This window comes from Diachasmimorpha longicaudata, chromosome 16 (genome assembly GCF_034640455.1).
Source record: "Diachasmimorpha longicaudata isolate KC_UGA_2023 chromosome 16, iyDiaLong2, whole genome shotgun sequence".
NCBI classification, from domain to species: Eukaryota; Metazoa; Arthropoda; class Insecta; order Hymenoptera; family Braconidae; genus Diachasmimorpha; species Diachasmimorpha longicaudata.
In genome coordinates this window covers 5,245,992-5,268,414 of record NC_087240.1, presented here as the reverse complement: position 1 = coordinate 5,268,414, position 22,423 = coordinate 5,245,992, and the positions used below count along the sequence as shown (strand labels likewise).

The window sequence follows — 22,423 nt, the reverse complement described above, 5'->3', positions numbered from 1 at the left end:
AAGCGGACGACTCCTCTCGGTAGTTTTACATTCTAATACTTGTGTACAGATGATGGCACCGCAAGCTGCGAAAAGTTGATGCAGTAAAATTGACTGGGGGAAAAAATTTGTAGGAGAAAGAATTGTGGATAAATTTATTACCCCGAAATTTTCATAAAAATCTGGAATCGTTGGGGTTTTTTATCTGGAAACAATTGCTGCTTCGATTTTTTCTACTTGAGGAAATACATTGTAATATTCTGGGAAATATTCTCAGTACTCAGTACGAATTAATTAATTATTCCATGAATAAATCCCCCCTGAGACCCTCCCCAGAGAAAAAAAAACCCCATCACTTTCGCATTAAAACGGTTTATTTTTTCATGCTCATAAGTTGGTACATGGCGGATTACATTGATTCCAATATTTGTTCATCTCTCTCATCATCACTGAACAAAAAAAAAACACAAAAAGTAATACTCGTTCATGTATATCTAGTATCACTGAACTGCTAAGTTAGACCACGCGTCAATGTCTGCAACATTTTAAGTAACATTTACCTACCCGGTCTATAATTGATAGCCTAGCGATAATTTATAAGAGTATGTTTCTCAAGAATTGTCATTGTCATTTAACATACGTCTATCTATACAGATGTATTGTCATCGGCCGAAAATAAACTGCTAAAGGCAGTTTCTAATCTTATTATATGACACGATCCTCAAAATGAGATGCCTCTAGAAAATTGAATAGGAAATTTATATATTTGTTCATAAAAATCAGTGAAATACTCGGGGATTCCCCGTAGAATTTCCATAAAATTATTTAGCCACCGAATTAATTATTCTCTCCTATAAAATAGATGGGCCATCAACTATTGTTATTAAGTTATTTGCCTCAATTTTTTCTTAAACTTCGTACCTCTCCAGTACAAGATATCAAAATTCCCTGGACAAACCGGCGCAGTATTATCTTCCACCACATATTCAATAAAAAAATTCAACTACAATTATATCTCCCTCGCGTTCTCACGGATGCAGAGGACAAAAAGATTGTCGCAATTTGGAGATTTGTAAAAAAAATCTCGCTAGAAAGACACTCGAGTTTTTGCGGAGGCTCCACATGCCTCGTTAAACGAGAGCTAACAAGAAAGATTTCACCCCGCCAGACATATTTTTTTTTCATCCCTCTGCGGTCCTTTTTTACGTCAACCAATAAGTAGATTACCCCACCATGACGAGCGACCGGGTATCTAATTATCGTTGTACATGCAATAAGCGGAGAAATAAAAACTGCGTTAAACATTATTTCATCGATAATGACGGGAGTGTGTGCGATTTTTTTTCACAGGAAGTTAGTTAGTGTACACTGTGCCCTGATAGAACAAAAATACGTCACGAAATTGACCATACATCAGGGAAAGAATATGAATGATTGAAACGATATGGAATAGAATGATTACAACTCTACGAAAATAATGACATTGCATTAGTAGAAAATTTGACACTAACTGCGTTATTTTTGTGTATTCAATAATGAAACGTTATAATTCACTTGGACAGTTTCACTTCAGACAGCTCTATTATTTCATCTCTAAAACCATCTACTCAATCTTAAAGATAAACGATTTATAACTAACCGAATGGTACACCATTGGATAATGGAGGACAGTACGTGAAGGAAAAACACTGAATAATTTACTTACAAAAAAATTCTATACGAAAATAAATTCTCTCAAGATCAATCTTTGCGCTTGACATTTCCAACGGCAGAAAGTACTCGCACATCTACGACTTCAACTAAATAAAAATACCTAGTTATAATAACGATCGAGTAGTACGAGTCTACGTGTGATCAGGCAATCTATCAATCCACGCGAAGCTCATGCTCTCCCTACTCTAACATTAAAAAAAAAGATCATAAAATCCTGGCGCATGTGCCAAATCTCTGTGAATTGAGTATAGAACTGAGCTGAGATGAGAGAAAAAAAAAATATTATTATTAGACCCAAATAGATTCTCAAATTCCCGAGGGTTGGTACGATTTATCAGCCACGAAACTACACGTACAACTTAAATGCGTGATCTCTAGCACCTTCGGAGAAATATTCTACCTCCATTTTCATAGCATTGTCTCCCTCCACTAGAGAATACGAACAAAAAAAAAATCTAAAACGAGGAGAAAAAAAAAATACTCCGGGAATCCGATAATTTTGTCATTTATTCCATGGCTGCTTCCTGGAGAGCGTGAAGGTGAGCGTAGAGGCCATCAGCTGCAATGAGGTCATCGTGTGTACCCATCTCAGCTACTGTACCCTTTTCAAAAACGCAAATCACGTCTGCGTTTCTTATGGTGGCAAGACGATGAGCTATAGTGATGCAAGTTCTACCCTCCATAGCCTTATCTAGCGCCGCTTGCACGACCTGTTTACAACAACAGAATAATCCACAATAAAAGACGGAGGAGTAAAAAGCGTTTTAAACTTCGCACAATTCCCCAACAACTTGATGTACGAAATTGTGCTTTCTCTTATAAATGATCACTGGCGTCATAATATTCTCGGGTTAAAAAAAAAAGCACCAGTGTCGACACACCAGAGGTTCTCCATCAAACTGACGAAGGGGAGTAACTGTGGATTTCCCCGAGGGCCTCTCACAAAAAAAAAATCCTTACGCATCATCTTTGTGAGACAGTAGACAATTGAGCTTTGAGCTTGAAAAAAAATCTAAGCTCAACGGGGAAAAAAAATTCTCCGCGTATTCCCGAGGTTTTATCCTCCTGACATTTACTCTTTTATAAAATTTATCCCACCACCAAGTTTTGAACGCTCCCCTATTATAAACGCCGTTAATTGGTAGCTCCGTCCCATTGTACAGTGGGCGAGGGTTCACATTGAAAAATGGTCTTTTGTCTTGTGTCCCCGTAGGGTTTTTCCCCCATTCGCACAACGCGTATGGATGGTAAAAAAAAAATTGTATGGGTGGCCTTTTACGTCAGTCACTCATGCCTCCAACGTCATGCGAATCCCCAGGTATTTGTTTTTCTTTCTTGGCTCTGATTTTTCAAAATTAATAGGAAAAAATACTCACTTTTTCACTCTGAGTATCGAGGGCTGATGTTGCTTCATCCAGAAGAAGTATACGTGGATTTCTGACGAGAGCACGTGCTATTGCTATACGTTGTTTCTGACCACCTGACAATTGAGTACCTTTGCTACCCAGTCTCGTATCATATCCCTGAGAGCAGAGAAAAAAAAAGGAAAACTTCGTGGATTGTTCAAACCGAAAATTTGGCGAACGAAAAAACTGCATTGTTTGAGAAATATTAATCATAAATTGCCAATTAGTCAATATCAACAGCAACAATGATTTATTATCACATTTAATTTGAGTAACCTTTTCACCGAGTGTAGATATTTGTGGTGAACTTTATAAATCCCGGTAAAATTGATCACGATTGCATTGAATGGATCCACTTGAACTGTTCGCCCAGCTAATTGGGAATTCAATGTAACATTCACGAAGTTCTCTATACCCCAGCGTGAAATTTCAATCAACCTTTAGTATGCTGTTTTCAATCTCATTTTATACCAGTTGAATCGGTCTAGCGTATATCCGCTTGACAAAAAGACCAATTCCAATGTTCCAAATTGAACTAAAATGACCCGATGGCGGTGATGGATCTTCGATAGTAGAGGTGGATGTAGAGGGGTTGAAGTTAAAGTTACACATTGAGCAGAAAATTACTGGGTAACGGACATGAAACTTCTACGTCTTTCTCAGGACACCGATAATATCCGGGGAATCGATACGCCCCCGGATATTTTTGTTCGAACCTCAATATAAATTAGCGACATCATCGGACAGAGTTCAAAATTTTTGTGATTACGGTTGGTAAAAGCTGCAGGACCAATTAATACACATACGACTTATTGATATTGTACTCACCAAAGGTAGAGAGCTGACAAAAGTATGTATATTGGATTTCTTGGCGGCTTCCATGATCTCCTCCATTCCCACAAAACGATTATTGTCTCCATAAGCAATATTTTCCGCGATAGTACGATCGAACAATACCGGCTCTTGTCCCACAACACCGAGTTGTGCCCTCAACGCAGAAAGCGATACCGATGAAATGTCACGTCTATCCATCGTAACAGTACCCGATACTGGATCATAAAGTCGTTGAAGTAACTGAATGCAGGTTGATTTACCACACCCACTCTGGCCCACCAATGCAACCATTTGTCCAGGTTTAACGATTAAATTGAGCCCACGAAGGATCTGGCTCTCAACGCGCGTTGGATAATGAAATTCAACTTTGGAAAATTGTATGAGACCATCAGCCTTCCAATCCTTATCCCTGTCATCCAATTCCGGTGGTGTCATGATCTCCGGCACTCGATCCAATAGACGAAATATCCTACCAGCGGATATCTTAGCTGTATTGAAATTAGGAGCAAAAGCAAGTGCCTGACCAAGCATCCACGAGCCGAAGATCAGTGCCTCGGATACCGTGATCACGTCTTTATACGGTAATCCCTCTCTAGCCACAAGATAACCACCGTAATACAGACTCAGTGCATACCCAAAATACGGTATAGTCTGACCGCACGAGAACACCAAACCGCGTAGACGATTTCGTGTTCTAGTTGCCGCAGCAACTTTTCCAAGTTCCACACAATAACGATCGAGAAAAGCTCCCTCTTTACCCAAACTGGCCACCGTACGTATATTTGATATAGCCTCGATGGCAATTCTCGTAGCGCACTCCATTTTTTTCTTCTCCTCCATACCCTGACCACCCATTATCCTCGCCTCCATAAATACAGCACCCAGTACAAGTGGTATCGATACGATTGACACAAGTGTCATCTTCCAAGTGAAGTACAGTGACAAACCAACGCCCAGAACGAGTGTCGACATTGCTTGAAGAATCGATCCAATTCTGCTACCAGTAGCACCTTGAACAGCAGCAGCATCCGATGATAATCTAGCGCATAGTGCACCCACACTGTTTGCATCCTCATCGAACCAGCCCATCTCCTGTTTCAACATTGCCGCAAACGTTATACTCCTCAATCTCGTGGTCATCCTCACACCCGCAAGACCGAACATGTACATTTGTAGGAAAGTACCAACTCCCGTTATTATCCCAACCACAATGAAGAGAATCGAGAAGTTTATGGTTTCATCGCGTATCTCGTCGTCATCGGGTAGACCTAATACCTCATAGACTTTACCGAATAACACCGCAAATGCTGGGAACGAGGCACCAACCACAGCAGCTGCCAGACAACCTGATTACCATTCATTTGATATTTATAAATTGTCATTCATTAGCTCCGGAATTTTTAATGAATACATTACTCACCAATTACGTTGTATGGCCACTCGGGTTTGTTCAGGCCAAATATTCTCAATGTCGGTGCATCGTATGGCTTCTCATGCTCCTCAAGTTCCTCTTCAGACGTTGTCGATCCACCCGCCAGGGAGAGACGATGTGAGTGCATCGAGAGGGTGGAAAATTGCTTCTTCAACGGTGGCTTCGGCTTCGGTTTTGTCGCTGTCACAGTTTTCACGGCCGATGCTGTGGCTTTTGCTGTCAGAAAGTGTATGGACAATGGAGTTAGACATGTGAACTTGGGAAAATTAATAAAAATCTCCTAAACCGGAAATCTCCCTCTGGCACTCACCTCTGGCAGTAGCACTGGCATCAGCTGATACCAAGGCGTGATAATGATTTCCAAGTGCGAGTAGTTCCTCGTGAGTTCCCATCTCAGCTACCTGTCCGTCCTTTATGAATACGATTCTGTCGGCATTGGTGATTGTTGAGAGGCGATGGGTTACAATGACCGTTGTTCTTCCTTTGGATGCAGCATCCAGGGCGCGTTGTACAGTTGCCTCACTGTGGAGATCTAAAGCAGATGTTGCCTCATCAAGCAGGAGAATCGCTGGACGTCTGACTAAAGCACGTGCTATAGCTATTCTTTGCTTTTGTCCGCCTGATAGTTGTGAGCCACGTTCACCCACTGGGCTATCATACCCCTGAGGTAAAAAAGGATCATTAAGTTTGACTGATAATGAGGAATTAATTTAACTCATTATTCAAAAGTGTCATTTCTGCACGAAATGGGCGGAATAAATTCCACAACCTTACTCGAGCTTATTAAATTATTTACTCACAGAGACTAATCATATTCGATAATTGTGAGAGTGAGGAGGGGGAGGGGGAATGGGATTGTGATGAAGTGAAAATTATATTTTTCACGCATTAAGTTAATCGTGAAATACTAAATAGCCATCTCACCTCAGGCAGTTTACTGATGAAGTCGTGTGCATTCGCTTCCTTTGCTGCTTTGATCATCTCCTCCTCTGTAACGTTATCGTTACCGTACCGTATATTTTCACGGATTGTTGTGTCAAATAGGACTGGCTCCTGACCCACGAGACCAATGTGTGACCTCATCCATGCGACGTTCAATTTAGGTATTTCAATGCCGTCCAACAGTACCTGCAATTGATCATCGGTACTTGTTACACCGGAAATTCAATTCTCAACGTCAACCCCGTTTCTGTATATTGGGATAAAAGAGGGTCTTCTCAAAATATGAAATTTGAGATTTCGAATTTACCGGTGAATGAAAAAATATTGGAGGAAATCAAGCACATCGTCTACTATTACCATCAGAAGTTTTGAAAAAAAGAATTCTCTCTCTCCAACTCTGGGGTGAAAAAGTATTCCCCGAAGACCTTAAATGGCTGTATTTCATTGCTACGCTATAAAAAAAATCCGTGAAAATAAATGTATCCAGGGAACTGACAGTTGAACATGCGGTGTAGTAATGGCCATAAACATCCTCTGAATAGTCAGTGAATAAAACTCTCTAAAATCCATTTATCCCAGTATATGACGATAGCTATAAAATATCGGTGTAAAGATAGAGCCGTTAAGGGTAACGTAAGAAAAACTCGGTGCGCAGTATGAAAGCGTTGGGAGATATTCGTAAGAGCGCAAGATTTCCATCGATTTCACTACTTTCAACCCATGAAATCTGCTTACCAAGAAGAGTGATTCCACAAAGGGAAGAAGTATCTACATTTCCGTTATGGATCTTGGCGTTTCAGTCCATAAACTATAATCTCCTTTTACCATTTTAATTGAATCCCCCGGCACCCAAAGGAATACATTAACAGACTTGGAAAATGGAGAGAGAGAAATGTCGATCAAAAAATTCTAGTCCTGGTACTGAAAATTTTTTTCAAGATTTATCACCGTGTGCCATACCTGTCCCTGTAGAGGATCGTAGAGTCGCTGAATCAGCTGCAAACAGGTAGATTTACCGCAACCAGAGCCGCCCACCAATGCCACAGTCTCCCCATGTTTGATCTTCAAATTCAATCCCTGGAGGACTTTGACGTCCTTCCTCGCCGGATAACGGAAGTGAACATCCTTAAATTCAATCTCTCCATTAACACTCTTCAACATGAGACCTTCACTGCTGAGACTGTCAATGGTGGGGACACGATCTAAAACTTGAAATACAGCAGCTGCTGAACCACGTGCAACAGCAAATGCCTCAAGATGTGGTGATGTGAGGCCCATATTTTGTGCACCAGCGAGTACACCGAAAAAAACAATCACAAGAACAGCTGGTGTATACTCTTTATCATCTTTAGGCTTGTCCTCGAGAATCAATTGTACACCGTACCAGAATGCAAGGGCATAGCTCATGTAGATGATAAACCACATGACACCACCACCAACACCAGACCACAATCCACGCTTAATTCCTGTACTCTCAGCCGGCTCAAGTTTCTTCGTGTATCTGGCAACTTCAACTTTTTCACCCCCAAATGCCACAACTGTTCTTATTGCACCGAGCACCTCTTCAGCAACACTTCCGGCCTGACCGTAAGCACTCAATTCACGGGCAGTCAGGGAACTCTGAACTTTGGCCACAATTGCAGTGGCAATAACGATTATTGGGGCACAACTCAAAACCACTAGAGTGAGTTTCCAGCCGTAGATAAAGGATATGATGATAGATGATATGAAGGATACCAGGAGGTATGTGAAAATTCCAAGTTTCTCGGCAATTCCTTCCTTCATTTTGTCTAAATCCCTGGAAGGCAGGAAAAATAACCCCCAATAATTATTAACAATTCGAACTTCATCATATTATTGCTGATTTTCCGAATTTTCACGAAAATCAGTTGCTCCCCAAGAGCTTAAACAAGAAATTAAAAATTACACATAATTTATTTTCAATTATTCACCGACGGGGGATTGATATTCCCACCTCCAGCAAGAATTAACCCCCTGCGAATCCACCTGACGTATCCAAATTATCATCAACATGTAAAAAATCGAGGATGAAGACAAGCTCATGTCAAAGGTTAACATGTTCATGCAATCGTGTAAGGGTACACCCAGCAACAGGTGGTTGAACGTGAAACCTCCAAACCCGTGTACCACCTTGAGCTACCCCAGCCCTCTCTCCCCCTCCCCCCAGCTTCTGTCCTCAATATGACAGGTCATCCCCCCCTGGCCGATAACAAAAAAGTTCATGCAAACATCGTCTATCGATTAACCGATCGATAGGTCGTTCCGTCGTCTGTGTACCAGACTAATATCCCCATTCCTAAAAGACATTAAAGTCTCGTATGGTCCAGAACTAGTGTCACTCATTGTTCACTAAACTTGCCCAAACTGTCGAACAGTAGAAACTTGTTACAATGATAATGAGAATGCAGTTATACCCATGTCAAACCATTCAACGTCCCTAACCATCTTGCGCAAGATAGTTAGCGTCAAACTTGCTAGTGGCAATACTTTATCATCGAACTGGTGCATTTAGTGAGTCGAGATATCTTATCAATTCGCTTGGATAAATAATGCATCTTGAGGTGACTAACCGAGAGATAACCAAATGGCATATTGAATTCACTGGCAATGTGATAAACTGAATTAATCGATATTTCCATTTTTGTTTACCATAAGATTATCGATAGCAACTTATAGGAAAGACAGCGTTCAGAAGTATCACAAATAATTCCCCTTATTCCAGTTCACAGAATCAACGCAAATAAATTGAAAATCAATGATTCCTTTCCCTGACAATTAAAGAAATTGTTTCTTTGCAAATTAAATCATTTTCGTGATACTCTAAAGTCCTGCGATATTAATTCCCTCATTACTCAATTAAAATAACTAAATTTAAATAACGACATGACATAATTCTCGTGACGAGATCAAAAACCTCTGAAGAATATGACTGCATTGGATAAATGCCACGTCTCGTCTGCACACCAGTAGAAAAAATAAATAAATAAATGACGCAGTGGAGTGATGAGTAACTCCTTAGACCATCGGCGACGATTTCTCAACATATTGACGTTAAAAATTTATCCACTCACTCTGTTATCCTGCTGGCAAAGTTGGTGGATGTATTCGTATCGTACCAAGACATATCCTGTCGCAATACAGCTCTCAAGAACATTCTACGGACTCTGGCAATTTGTCTGAAGGCCGCTACGTTGAGGAAGTCCACTGTAAATATAGCGAAGAAGAATTGCAGTGTTGATAAGGCTGCACATGACACGCCAAATGCCACCGAGTCGTCATACAGAGCATCCATTCGCTCTTCCTCAGTAGCGTTAGGTCCTCTGTAAATTAATTACTCTGGGTAATTAATTTGGGATCGATGGGGCGAATAATTAGGGCTGAAATCGCGAGCGGTTCGACTCGACGAGCGACGTTTATAGATAAAAAATGTCCCTGACAATCGTTATCAGTCGTCGATTCACCCGATTGTTGAACATTCCTAACGCATCGGAATATTTATGATCATTTTCACGTGAATATTTTGTTGCCTCACGGTGAACATCGCAAAGATAGAATATCGATTTGCGATGAAGTTACTATTCCGAGAGGTGAGAAGAATGTAATAAATTAAATACAAGATCGGTATTTCAGCTCTTGCTATGAAACGTGAATGCCCTTGCTATCCGTTGTCCGTTTCTACCAGACTTTACCCCATAAATAATAAGCGCAGATCTTTTATCAGTGCCATAGAATTTTTTTTTTGAAAACTCCAGAAAAAGGAAGTGGGACACTCGACAGAATAGATTTTCTTTTTTCACCGAGTGATAGGTAAAGAATTTTTTAACGTACCAGATATCGCTGAAGTCTATAGAAATCGAAATGTACTATTGAATTGAGTTTTTTAAACGTCGATTTATTTTTGCGATTGAAAAAGGAGGAGAGGTACTATGGGGGGGGGAGAGAAATTTTCTATAAAAATTCAGGTACGATCCAATAAAATTATCTGTACCAGCACCAGATTTTTTTTCGGATTTGCAATTTTTTATTTAAAAAAATAACTCACAGGACTGCGCCACCGCCAAACCAAGCCATGATGAGTGTGGGTGTGCTGGTTTGGTTTATGGTATTTCTATCCACCAACAGAGTAGTGAATTCACCGTACTGTATCGTCGATACCGGAATACAGAGGCCTGTCAAGGTCCCCATGAACAGGCCCGCAAGTACGTACATCAACTCACCGAATGTCGCAAATCGGAACTGTATAACATGGAAAACAGTGTGATTACAGTAATTACGATAGAACAATGTCACAAACTGGGTAAAGGCATTGCTAATGGCATTCGCTATGATATTCCAGGGTTTCCCAATCGATTGATACGTTTGATGTCGATTCGATGAGTATCGTATATCGTGTTACCACAAAAGGGAACCAATGGGTTATATAATGGGCAACATGACACGGCTCCATAAAATAACTATGATTTATGCTATGATAATTGAACCGAAGAATACGAAATGTAATATAATATTACATTTCATTTTTATCCGAATATCGAACGAGGATTTTATTTCATCCCCTGAAAATTAATTTTCTCCTCATAAATCATCATCACCATTAACTTATATTTGAAAACTCACGAGTTTGTAATAAGGCACGGGTGGAAGAGATGGTGTTGGTGCTGGCTTTTCCTCCTCCTTTGTTTGCGGTGGGACAAACTCACTGTGGACAAAAAATAATAAACAATTAGTATCCCCCCAGTATCATATCCCAATCATCAAATAAATTATCACTGATCACGATTATTTATCAAATAATTATCGATAATTATATTCGAGTTGTTGCCCCAAAATGCCTTTCCCCTCTTCTATCCATCACTCCCTCGTCAATAGTTCATGCTAAATGTATCTGATTGTTCTGTACTGTGTATTAATACTGTCAATCATTTCGTACATGGGTTCTTCATTATCCTTTAGCATGTAATCGGCTTCCCACTCATCCTTCGCCTTGTCTTGCTCTGTGTCTGTAAATGAAATGATATTTGGTACCTTACGTACGTCACTCACCAACAATAGTCATTATATCGTTTATATCCTATTAAACGAATGTTTAGTTATATTGTACGAGACATTCTGAGATAAGTGGCTGTCTGACATCATCGCAACCCTCTGATAAGAATTTCGTATTTCCCCTGGGTTGCACGTGTGTAGATAATAAAAGGGCGAGGTTTTAAGGGTTTATTTTAATTTGTTTAATGGGGAAGAACGACAGGACTACAAATTATTTTAATTTATTCGGGATTTAGTGGAGATAAGAGAGTGAATATTTTTTCGTTTATGAGCTCGTGGGGAAAGTGTCCCACCCTGACCCTTTTATTTTACCCCCTATGGAAATATGCAAAAAAAAATAGGAAATTAATTTTTTCCAGTCGAAGTTGGTGACGAAATATTTAATTAAAAAATTCCCAAAAATTAACAGCATAATTTTTCTCTCAGTGTCGTCACTTCTGCTTAAATAGTTCTTCTTTAAATGTCGTCGAGTCGTTTGAAATACGTAAATTCCGTCTTTTCGACGGGGGATTAAAAGAACAACAGGACAGAAATGTGAGTGTCAAGAGGATTGGTGGAACGATCTCAGACTTTGTAAGCTGGCTAACTTCCACTTGTTCCCTGGACTCTTGACATCCCTCCATCTCCTCTCCTCGTTCTCGTTCTTCCCCGAGACCCTCGTACAAAACTCCATGGAACACACTCTGACGATTCCCCAGACGAGAAAGGGGAATGATCCATTAACCAGAATAATTGCTGTTTCGAAACTTTACTCACGACAAATCTACGATAGATGGACAGTCTCGAGATCAAGAGGATAGACCTCATGGTTATAGATATTTATCGAGGCATTAATTACACGGGACCCGAGGGAGATGATTTTTAGAACCGGAAAATTAAAAAAAAATCGAGGAGTTGGAAATTACGAGGAACTTCGAGAATTTCTCCGGGAGTTCAAGGAGTTTCTGGGAATTTTATCACGTCTCCACGGTGAGACATCAGACTTACACTGAGGGAAAATATATATAATTAGGCTAATTATGTTATTGGGACGATCGGAAAATCAAACGCTCGGAATTTTTGAACTAAAAATCGGTGGAAATTGTTGGGAGAAAAAAAATTTTTCTCGACAGTTGGTTTATGGACTTTGGAGGCAACAAATACCTTTCCAATTTTTCATAAGCAATTGACGATACTTACACCTCGAGAGGATTTTTCCTCGGTGATTGGAGTTTATTCTCGGGGGCTCCATTTGGATACCCTGAGGTACGGCCTCGCGAGGGCTCGTTGACCACTGATAAATCCGCTGCGTCATCGCGCATTCTCAGTTAACAACTCTGAAAGAACAACAGACAATAAACATATCGATATCACCGGTCGAAAATCAATGGAACGGTTGAGGAGGGGGGGGGGAGGTAAAAATATTGCAAATCGTGAGGAATCCGCAGTAGTCAAAGAATTTCAATTCCACGAATTGCAGTTTCATTGTCGGTCACGTTTTCCTAGCTACAGACGCCCTGAAAGAAGAGAGTTTGCTGTTGCGATGAAAGCTCCTCAAACAAGACTTCGTTAAGCCAGTTGGGAGTAAAGACAGGGTGCAACCCTCTCATTTCATTCCCTCTCCCCCCATTTTTTTTTTGATAATCACTGATTGCAGAGTTCGTATCGGACTTCACATAGTTTTGCTCTCGAAAAGAAGCTTTGTAATCGTTCAAATATAAGTTTATAATTTGTTACTGGGGTAAAAAATATTATTTGAAAAGTAAAATATTTGATTGAATGAAATTCACAGTTTTCAAAATATATTTTTAGTGAATAAAAATAGATATAAATCCGAGTCCAGGGAAAATTCCCTGAAAGCTCGAGATAATGTCCGGAATTACGGACAAATAGGCTATTGTTTATTGAATATTTATGTCATGTGCCCGGGGACGAAACGAATCCAGTGGATCCTGAGAGAGGATTCCACAGAAGAAACAATGACCTGAGTTTGTAGAACTGTCGTTCAATTTTCCAACATACAAGGGTGCTCTAAACTGCCCGTGGTATACTAACCCTTACGTACTTTTGCAACTCTCAAAACTCCATTAGAAACTGTTAAAACAAACTTTAACCGGACATTATCCAGGCCACACGCTAATCCTGGGCGGTGTACCCCAGTAACAAAGGGTTACATTCGGAAAAGAAGAATTCGGTTGCCTCGAGTGGTACATCATGGGGTTTTCACACCACGTTTCACAATCTCCGAGGTACATGAGCGAATGAATCCGTCGATTCAGCATGATTTACCCCCTTCGGCCCCCCCCCCACAATTTTTCTACTCAAACGCGCAATTTTTTTCTCGATAAAATTTCAATTCTTTCAGCTTTTTTCCTCCGAATCTTCGGCACTTTCGTCGTTAAATATGAAACTTCATCTGTTAAAAGTTTCTGAATAATAAAGAGGTGTCGGCACGTAACTGTGCAGAGTCACGAATTCACCGAGTAATCTGCACTCTCATTATGTAACAATTTTTCCCTAAATTCAGGGTATATAAGATAAAATCACACGGGGAGATTATTTTTAGTGAAATTCTGGGTCACATACGCATCGGCCAACGTCCAACGCTCGACAATTCGATGAGAAAATTCCAAAAAAATATTGTAAAGAAAAAAAAACATACAAAATTATTTAAATTGACAGGAAAATTCGGTGTTTTGTTGAACGAAGGAACCGTGGAATGAATCATTCAGATAAAAAATATCCAGCGTTTTTTATTCCGTTTCGGAACAACCGGAAAGTAGCCGTTGGGGGATTGGAAGGAAAAAAACTTGTCGAACACAGGGAAAAAGATGGCGGGGTGGTTTGACCACTCGACTCGCATGCAAAGGGCGGGTTCACTATAAAAAACTTGGCAAGAATAAATATCAGTAGCTGAATTATATTCACTTGACGCAAGTGATTTTTCTTGAATCGTTTAAATCCCCGAGACATAGAATTCATCACTCTTCGATCTTCCAATTTATTGATTTCGTCTTTTCGAACCTGGAGAGAGCGAAATCTCTCTCCTGGTCTCGGTGGGGGTGAATATTTTTCCAATTACTCATGAGTCAATCTTTCCCCATACGAACTACCGTAATTATGTGGCCCACAATGTTCACTCAGCCGTTTCGTGCTTTTGATGCACTTTATAGGATTCATTATCCACAAATACGAAATTTCCCATCGGCTCATTATAAATGCTACCGCGTCATTTACATAAATGAGGTTATTTATCATCAAATTTATCAATAATGAATGCTATGGTTTGATTTACGTTTATCATTCGGGGGCTTTAACTATCGAAAAAAATCGAAAAAGTCGAAAAAGTGGTTCAAGACATTTTAATTTATGGAGATAAATTATAACAATAGGAGAAATGTTGGAAAAATGAAGGAACCGTCAACGGTGAATATCAATATTTCCTCGTCGAGTCGCCTCTTATGATTGCAAAACACGTCCGATGATGCTTGCCAGGTTTATTTCGAGAGAAGGCCTTGTGATGAAGTTTGTGCTTTGATGTGCCACTTTTGGCGACACCCATACGTACACTCACATGGACACACCGTCTGCTACAATTTTAATTACCCAACTTATAAAAGCGAGTGTAGTTAACGTTATACCATAATTTCAACCGGATGGTGTAGGTATAGACTGTCTAACTATAAATATCGATATAAATATTGAAGATCCGTAGGAACTCGATCGATAGCTGAAAGATCTTCAGAGATTTCCACTTCGTAATTTCCTAAAAAATCCTCATTTTTTTATCGCAGTAATTTTTCTAAAATCTCCCTACCTCCCCCTTCTACACGCTGATCGATATTTAAGAGACGATTGTTTCATTAACAATGTGTCTCTCTTACTTTCACGTAAAGCCACAATTATATTACGATTATTCACGGAATGCTGCAAATCACGAGGCAGTAAATTACCGAATTCCACTGCTCATCGATTACCTCGGGAATTTAGGCAATAAACCTTCAAGAAATCTCACAGGCATAGCTGGATGGGAATTAACGTTCATCCAGATTTCTCATCAACCGCCTCCACCCATCGATTTTATCCCATCAATTCCGATCCCACTGCCCCAGGCTAAAATCCGAAATATAGAGAGACACGAGAAAAATATTTTCCCGCGTTCGAACTTCTCTATTGACATTAAAAATCGATAGGCAAAGTCTATAGAAAATAAATTGAATCGTTGAAGTAACTCAGGTTCACTTTTTTTGATAAATAAAATGGACCAAAACCTCATGAAATAGAACCAATTGGTTTCAACTGATATTTTTAAAAACAATCAGATGCGGTAATTTTCATGATGTAATAAAAAATAAATGGCAAAAGCCTTTTCTAAAGCTCATCCACTTTTTCCCCTGAAACTTGTGAATTTTTTTGCAAGCCACGTGTTTCTCCTGCACTTAAACAAAATCCAGAAGGATTATTTCAAAAATCCTTCCACACACTCAAGACTTATTCGAGAAAGTAATTTGTAGTAATCCGTCAACGAGACCTCCGTCGAGGAAAAATAAAAAGAAGCTGTAGGAACGTCTCAGGGATGAGATTAGAAGATTAGTGTTCGATTCAAGGAGCCAAGTAGATCTGTCCCCTTATCTCATTCCCCGTGACGTTGAGATGGAATTCAACTCGGAGACAAGAAAACCGAGTTTGCATTCAGAGTCAGAAACTGGTGACTTCATTTTCCATCCCCTTTTAAAAGTTACCCCGTTACCGTTTTGATTCGTATGAGCGCGAGGTCAGCGAGAAAGGCTTTCAAGGGAGGATGAAACGAGAATGAAAATAGTCAGTGAAGCTGGCAAAGAGGAAACCCGGGATTATCCGATTAGCGGGGGTCCAGTGACACTCACGGAGATTACCTCTCGAACGCCTTATCGAAGGAGTGAGCAGAGAAAAAAAAATTTATAGTAATGGAACCCAAAAAAAAGAGATACTTTTGGGTTAACCAGCAACGAGTGCGTAGATCCTTCAAGCAAAAATAAATAATTTTTATATTTAAGATTATTATTCACTGGATTTTATGTGGCTTCAAATCCCATGTTCAGTTTCGACAGATTGAAGAAATCATTCATAATTTTATTTATTTAAAAAATGTCTAAAAATTATCAACAGAGATTTTTAAGAAGTGACAGCTCCACTCCAAAAAATTCGTATTTTAATTTTAAAAAATCGATACAATACAATTGTTTATTTGGAAAAACCATGAGCCTCTGATATATTTACAAGATTAAAATGTGCACCATCATTAAACCCAAGAACCGAGGCTGATTTAATCTCTGCTATCATTGGAAATTAATCGAATGTGAGATTGTCACTGGACTGGATGAATCAGGTAAAAAATTACCAGATAATCTCCAATAATTCTATATCTTTATCTCTAACAATCGCGATTGCATTGACTGGAGCATCAGCCCCTCGAATTATTGATCCTCATTTCCGGTGGACGAACACCACGAATTCTGTCAATTTTTCCGTCAATTTACCTTTATTGAATTACTGTTTCCAATCGATATCCCAGATGTGTCTGATGAAGTAAACGATGGATTTCGTCGCTTCGATGGACCCCTTCATAAGTGTCCCTCCGTGCGAACTTGATAAATTTCTCACTCTCGTACACTTGTCACTTAATTATTAATTACTAGTTAATCAGTCGTTTTTCGCACATCAAAGTCACTGACAATCGAGTCCTCGTCCTTCCCGATTGTTACCGGGTCTCAGCGGATAGTGCAGAACAATCTAAAAATTTTTGGTGTCAATTTTTCGCGCGTGTCATTCATTACGAAACAGATCTATCACATCAACGCGTCACGAATCACTGACGGCACTCGATTATTATCAGCTACCTTTTATACCTTTCCGTGAACGACTCTAGTGTTGCTCGTACAGGGAGATTTAGTAGCGATTCAACGGTCTGTTTTACCCCCAATGACTCCGGCACTATCTACTTGAGTGTATAATTATCAATGCAGGGGCTTATCAGATCTGTCGGTCGTCTACCGAATTTATATTATCAGGAAGTATTATTTTTGCTCTGTTTATCGAGATTAAAACAGTTACTACATATTTTGCAATCAATTGTGACTCAACGGAAGTTTTTCATTCACAATTTTTTGTTCTGAAATCAAAGAATTGCAGAAATTCCAAAATATTCCATTACAATTTGATTTAATAATTGCAAGCGCGTAAATTTGTCCAGTGTATTTGGAGCTTTGAATGATCGACCACATCTCGCAGAGCTTTCGAAAAATCGATTGCCTCTCGATAGATAAATATCTTCACGATTATTGCTATTACAACAATTCTGCAGTTGCTACTAAATTATGAGAACAAGCACTACCACCCAGTGACATTATTTTTCACAACGTGGTAGTAAATACGTACAAAGGATTCTAAAATTAGGGTTTAGACAGTGTATACTCGTCTCGTACCCTCAACTGTGCCATTGCCCTTGAGAAAAAGCTTTCCAGGTCAACTGCAGTTTGCCTTGTTATTGACAACAACAGGAGGAAAAATTTCGCGACAATTTTCCAACGAGAGAAGCAAAACAAAATTAAATAAATATAATTTAATTTATATTTATTTATATATATAATTTAATAAAATTAATTACAATCAATTGAATTCTGCAGCAAAAGCTCAAGACATTCGCGAATGAACAATGACCCGATGCAGTTTGTTGTTGTCACAACATTCCCCATCAACTTACTCCCTCGCTGACCACCACCAAGATAAATAATAATTCCATTAACAATTGTTATTATATTTTTAAATGACGAAGTCGAGAGCTTTGACCAGCAGATGGCCCCGTGTTACAAGGTCGTTCACCCCGATCCCTTTTTATTGCTTCTAATCCCTCGGGGTCGACTCGCGAAACTTGTGCTTTAGGACGGGAACAAAAATTTTGTGAATGACACGAGGAAGGGCCGCTGATCTGATATGATACACACACCGAAGAGCTTTGACGGCACTTCACTGACTGACGCCTGAGCGGCGACCCGACGTCCAGACAGTTACTTACGCAACGACAAAACGAACAAAGTCAACCCCCCAAGCTACGACACACCGCGTCAAAACGACGTCTACGTCGCCGGTATCCCGCAAGCTCATAATGATAATGAACTGAGTCAATGGGTGAGAGAGGTGAGGCTGAGCCAATGACGACGACCGCCAATAACCGGTGAGAACGGGTAAATAATGTATTTGTTGAGGTATTACAATATTATATTTTATTTTTATTGATAACAGTATTCGCAGTACCGGCTGACCCTAGTGCAGCAATTATTTATTTAATTTTATTGCATTTGTCATGACTTTTCGTTACCAAATCCCCGAATTTTTTACTGCGTTGGAAAATTAAACGGTCGCGGGGTTTTCTGATTAAATTACCTAATAATTAAATAATTTTTAATTATTTTTTCCACGTCATATTTTTTTGGAGAACCATTTTCGATGGGTCAGGTCAATCTCATTTGATAAACTAATAAATGAATCTCTTCGGCTATATTTTAACAGTCGGAGCTGCACGTGAAACGAAAAATCATCGACTGATTGATGTAATACTTATCGAATACCGCAAATACTTTTATCCAATCATGTGACTCCTGACGTAAGAGCTTGCAATATCACGACAGACTTGTACACTCAACCGCAATCTAAATTTACCGATTTATCCAACAAGACGGTATAAATACCGAGCACGTGGTCCAATCAGGAAAGAACGATTGAAATTCCGTATTCGGATGTAAACCGATCCCGTGACGTATCACTTCCTCTTCCCCCTCCCCCCCTCCCCAAATGCATAAATCGTGATCATTAAATTATCTGCATGAAGAATACAGGGATGACACCCTATCTAAATGAGTCTAGGATTTGCACTACACAACGATTTTATTCTGCGTGTGTGTTAACATATGTCGGACCTGGTAACTTGCACGAGTGTGTGAGAGGATCCTGACGCGCAGGCTTGGCATGCAAAACCATCAGCGTCTGGTCGTTCTCGGTGGTTCTTTCTGGTGTGATTTGGATGATAACCCGGTCTGATTTCTAAAAATCTTTCCATTATCATGACAAAAGAATCTTCCGACAAACGCGTCACCTGGCATTTCGCCTATTAAATTTAAATTAGAAAAAGTATTTTGTTATTTCATGAGGAGTGATGGCCCTCGCGGCTCGCGGAAATATTCCCTAAAAACGGCAAATCTAAATACTCCACACATCTAATCATTTTAATAATTAAACAACTATAATTATGAATTTATGAGCGAATTATCATAATAATTGGTCACTGCGAATTAAATAATTGAATGGATTCGGTTATTTTTTTTGTAATTTCGGAGGGAAGCGGGAACTGTGATTAGTTAAGATATTTGTATTGACATTTTTTTAGATATTTCTTTTCGCAAATAATAACGAGATGGGATGTGAGAATGTTTAGTAACCAGGTAATTAGCTCGTTCATCAAGTACATTGAGCCGAGTCATGCATTTCTAAGAATACCGCGGGAGGATCAATTCACCGGAAAAACAAACATACCAATGGGGTATAAACAATGAACGAGAACGCAGCAGTTGCTGATAACGAAAAGCAAATAGCAGAAGATATTACTTTAATCATCTCTCGAGGGAGGCTGATGGATTTGTTTATTCTCGTTGCATAAATCAGCATTTCTGAGTTTTTTATATTCATTCCAATTAAGGATACCCAGACGATTCTACATTTGTCTGCGCAAGGTGATTCTATCCTAATCTGCAGATAAAAATAACAACAAAAGCAGAATATTCGTTGAATCAATTATATATTTTATTTAATTAACAAATTATTCCCGAATTTTCGTTACCTCATGGACCGAAAATTGTCAAATTCATTTCATTTCCCGGATTCAATCATTTTTCAGTCATAAGACGCGTAAAAATTTAGGTAATTAATTAGTTAATTGGTTCTTTGACAGCGCAAATTGTTTGGAATTTCCCGTTTTTTGCGTTAATTAAGGAATCGCATAAATGTTGACAAAGAAATCCCAAGTCTCGACCAGTTTCTGTGAATATTAGTGAGATTGGCGCTGTTCCACCATATGGTGCAGCAGTGGTGTGAGTTTGTTGAAAATGGGAAATGGTAAACAATGCATAATTATCACGGAACTATCAACTCCGACTGCAACGTGTTCATTTACCATTTTTCATTAACGAACAACCGAAAACATAAATGTAAACACTGAACATGTGCTTTTATTCCATTCCCTTTCACGCTCTTCTCTTCTGCTGTACATCGTTGATTTCTATCGGTTAATATATAAGTCGAAATAATGTGTATCGAGTTGAGTGCACCACCCCTCACCCCTTCGGTCCCATTGGACAAAAACTAAGTTATAATTAATGAAGAGAGCGCGCTGTATTTTGGAACCGGGCCGAGACAACTCCGGAGCTTTATAATTTCAAGCAAGTCTCCATTGCCTTTGTAAAATAAGAGTTAATTACTTCACCTATTGTAGCTTTTTTCCCCCTCTGAGTACTCAAGTTAATTTTTTCACCCCCGTGAAAGTAATTCAAGGGCTCTCATTGAAAAAACTTGAATGTTTTCCAATTTACCAGAAAAATTAATTCTTGTTGGGGCTCATGAATGTCGATACATGAATTACATACCATAAAAATGAATATGTAAATATCTCACCCCTTTCGTATACATTTTTTCGAAAATTTCGAATTTTTAGTGCCCAATTTCCACGAAATTTCCCCCAAAAACCGTTTTATGCGCTAGAAAAAATCCTGAGACTTTGTACCTCCCCATAGACCCCCCGAACCCCCTAAAAATTATTTCCCCTCAATTTCTGGCGACTGTCTACCCTCCATAAAAATACTATCGATCACTGACTGGTATCATCCCCCCGTTCCCCGCAAAAACCCGGGGTAGAAAATAATTTCCGTAAGAATATGAAAAATCGGTGTAAAAAACCTCACGTTATGACCACAACAGGTGTATCCTCTAGTCGAATAAAGCGCACGTGTGTCCAAAACTTGTACAGCCCAATTCCTCACAGTTTTATTAATCTCTTCCTCAAGTAAAACTTCCACAAAATTCCGATTTTTCGTAATTCTTTGCTGTACACAATACGCACAGTCGCACCCGGCACCTGAGCATTCAGCAATTCCATTTTCTCGCAGTGTCGTAAGTGAAATTTCAACCAGTGCATATTTAAATCTCTCAAACATAATCACTCTTGCGATCAAAAAACTCAGTCTAGACCGGGGGAATTTTTTTTTTCTATAAACACCACCGAAAATCGTCACGGAATTTCACGTTTTTTTCACGTCATCCTTTAGTGCCCGTAGCTCTCTTAATTATTTTTCTGTCTCTAGTGGCGCGTCGCTTTTTACGTTTCATGAACTGCTATTCATCCAACGGGATATTCCACACTCTCTTTTTTTCCTCCTCGTTTTGCCCTCTTTCGGGTAAACGAATGAGCGATTACAAACGAGATTTCAGGGGCTTAATAGAAATATTTATATTGAGGATGTGCGAGAGGGACAGCCATTGGTGTGAAATAAATTTTGAATAACTACATTTCCCAGAATTTTTATGGGATTTTCTGCTTCAATGGGGTTTATGAGATTTTGAAAATTAATAGCAGACCAACACAAGGCACCCAAATGTCCTTCCATCTCATTTCCACCCGATAAATATAAATTGATAAATGTAACTATAAATTCAGCAACAAAAAATTCGTAGAGACTGATGTTCAATCGAATGAGTTCCTGGAGCCTAAAAAAAATATTAAATGCCCACCCCTCGGCCTCCCAATTAATAATCATCGATTATAAATATAATTCCCGATAAATATTCGATTAAACAACTCAGCATTACCCTCATAAAATATCAATCATCTCTAATCTAATTTCTAGTGAAATTCAAATGCCCCAAAAAACATTAATTTATTACCAACAATAACAACATCCCCCTGACATTTTTTTGTTAATCCCATAAACTTATTATTGAGAATAATCAGTTGATCATTAGCATTCATAACGAATGACGAGTATTT

The 22,423-nt window shown here is 39.2% G+C and overlaps 1 protein-coding gene across 9 annotated transcripts in view; it reads right to left on the bottom strand.

Moving 5' to 3' along the window:
- Window positions 1-335: 335 nt before the first annotated feature.
- Window positions 336-22,423, bottom strand: part of LOC135170260 (multidrug resistance protein homolog 49) — a 30,909-nt gene continuing 8,821 nt past the window's right edge. For 5 of the 9 annotated variants that reach the window (XM_064135932.1, XM_064135936.1, XM_064135933.1 and 2 more), the window contains exons 6-17: window positions 12,553-12,689; window positions 11,258-11,327; window positions 10,945-11,026; window positions 10,370-10,563; window positions 9,399-9,647; window positions 7,267-8,104; window positions 6,289-6,492; window positions 5,675-6,026; window positions 5,353-5,580; window positions 3,927-5,278; window positions 3,069-3,215; window positions 336-2,402 (exon numbers count right to left, since the gene is read on the bottom strand). In XM_064135932.1, coding sequence (XP_063992002.1) covers window positions 2,199-2,402; window positions 3,069-3,215; window positions 3,927-5,278; window positions 5,353-5,580; window positions 5,675-6,026; window positions 6,289-6,492; window positions 7,267-8,104; window positions 9,399-9,647; window positions 10,370-10,563; window positions 10,945-11,026; window positions 11,258-11,327; window positions 12,553-12,667 — 4,035 coding nt within the window. In that variant the 5' untranslated portion in view covers window positions 12,668-12,689 and the 3' untranslated portion in view covers window positions 336-2,198. Of the gene's footprint in view, window positions 2,403-3,068; window positions 3,216-3,926; window positions 5,279-5,352; window positions 5,581-5,674; window positions 6,027-6,288; window positions 6,493-7,266; window positions 8,105-9,398; window positions 9,648-10,369; window positions 10,564-10,944; window positions 11,027-11,257; window positions 11,328-12,552; window positions 12,690-16,871; window positions 17,455-17,998; window positions 18,362-22,423 lie in introns of those variants that run through there. The other 4 variants (XM_064135938.1, XM_064135939.1, XM_064135941.1 and 1 more) reach the window with 4 other exon arrangements.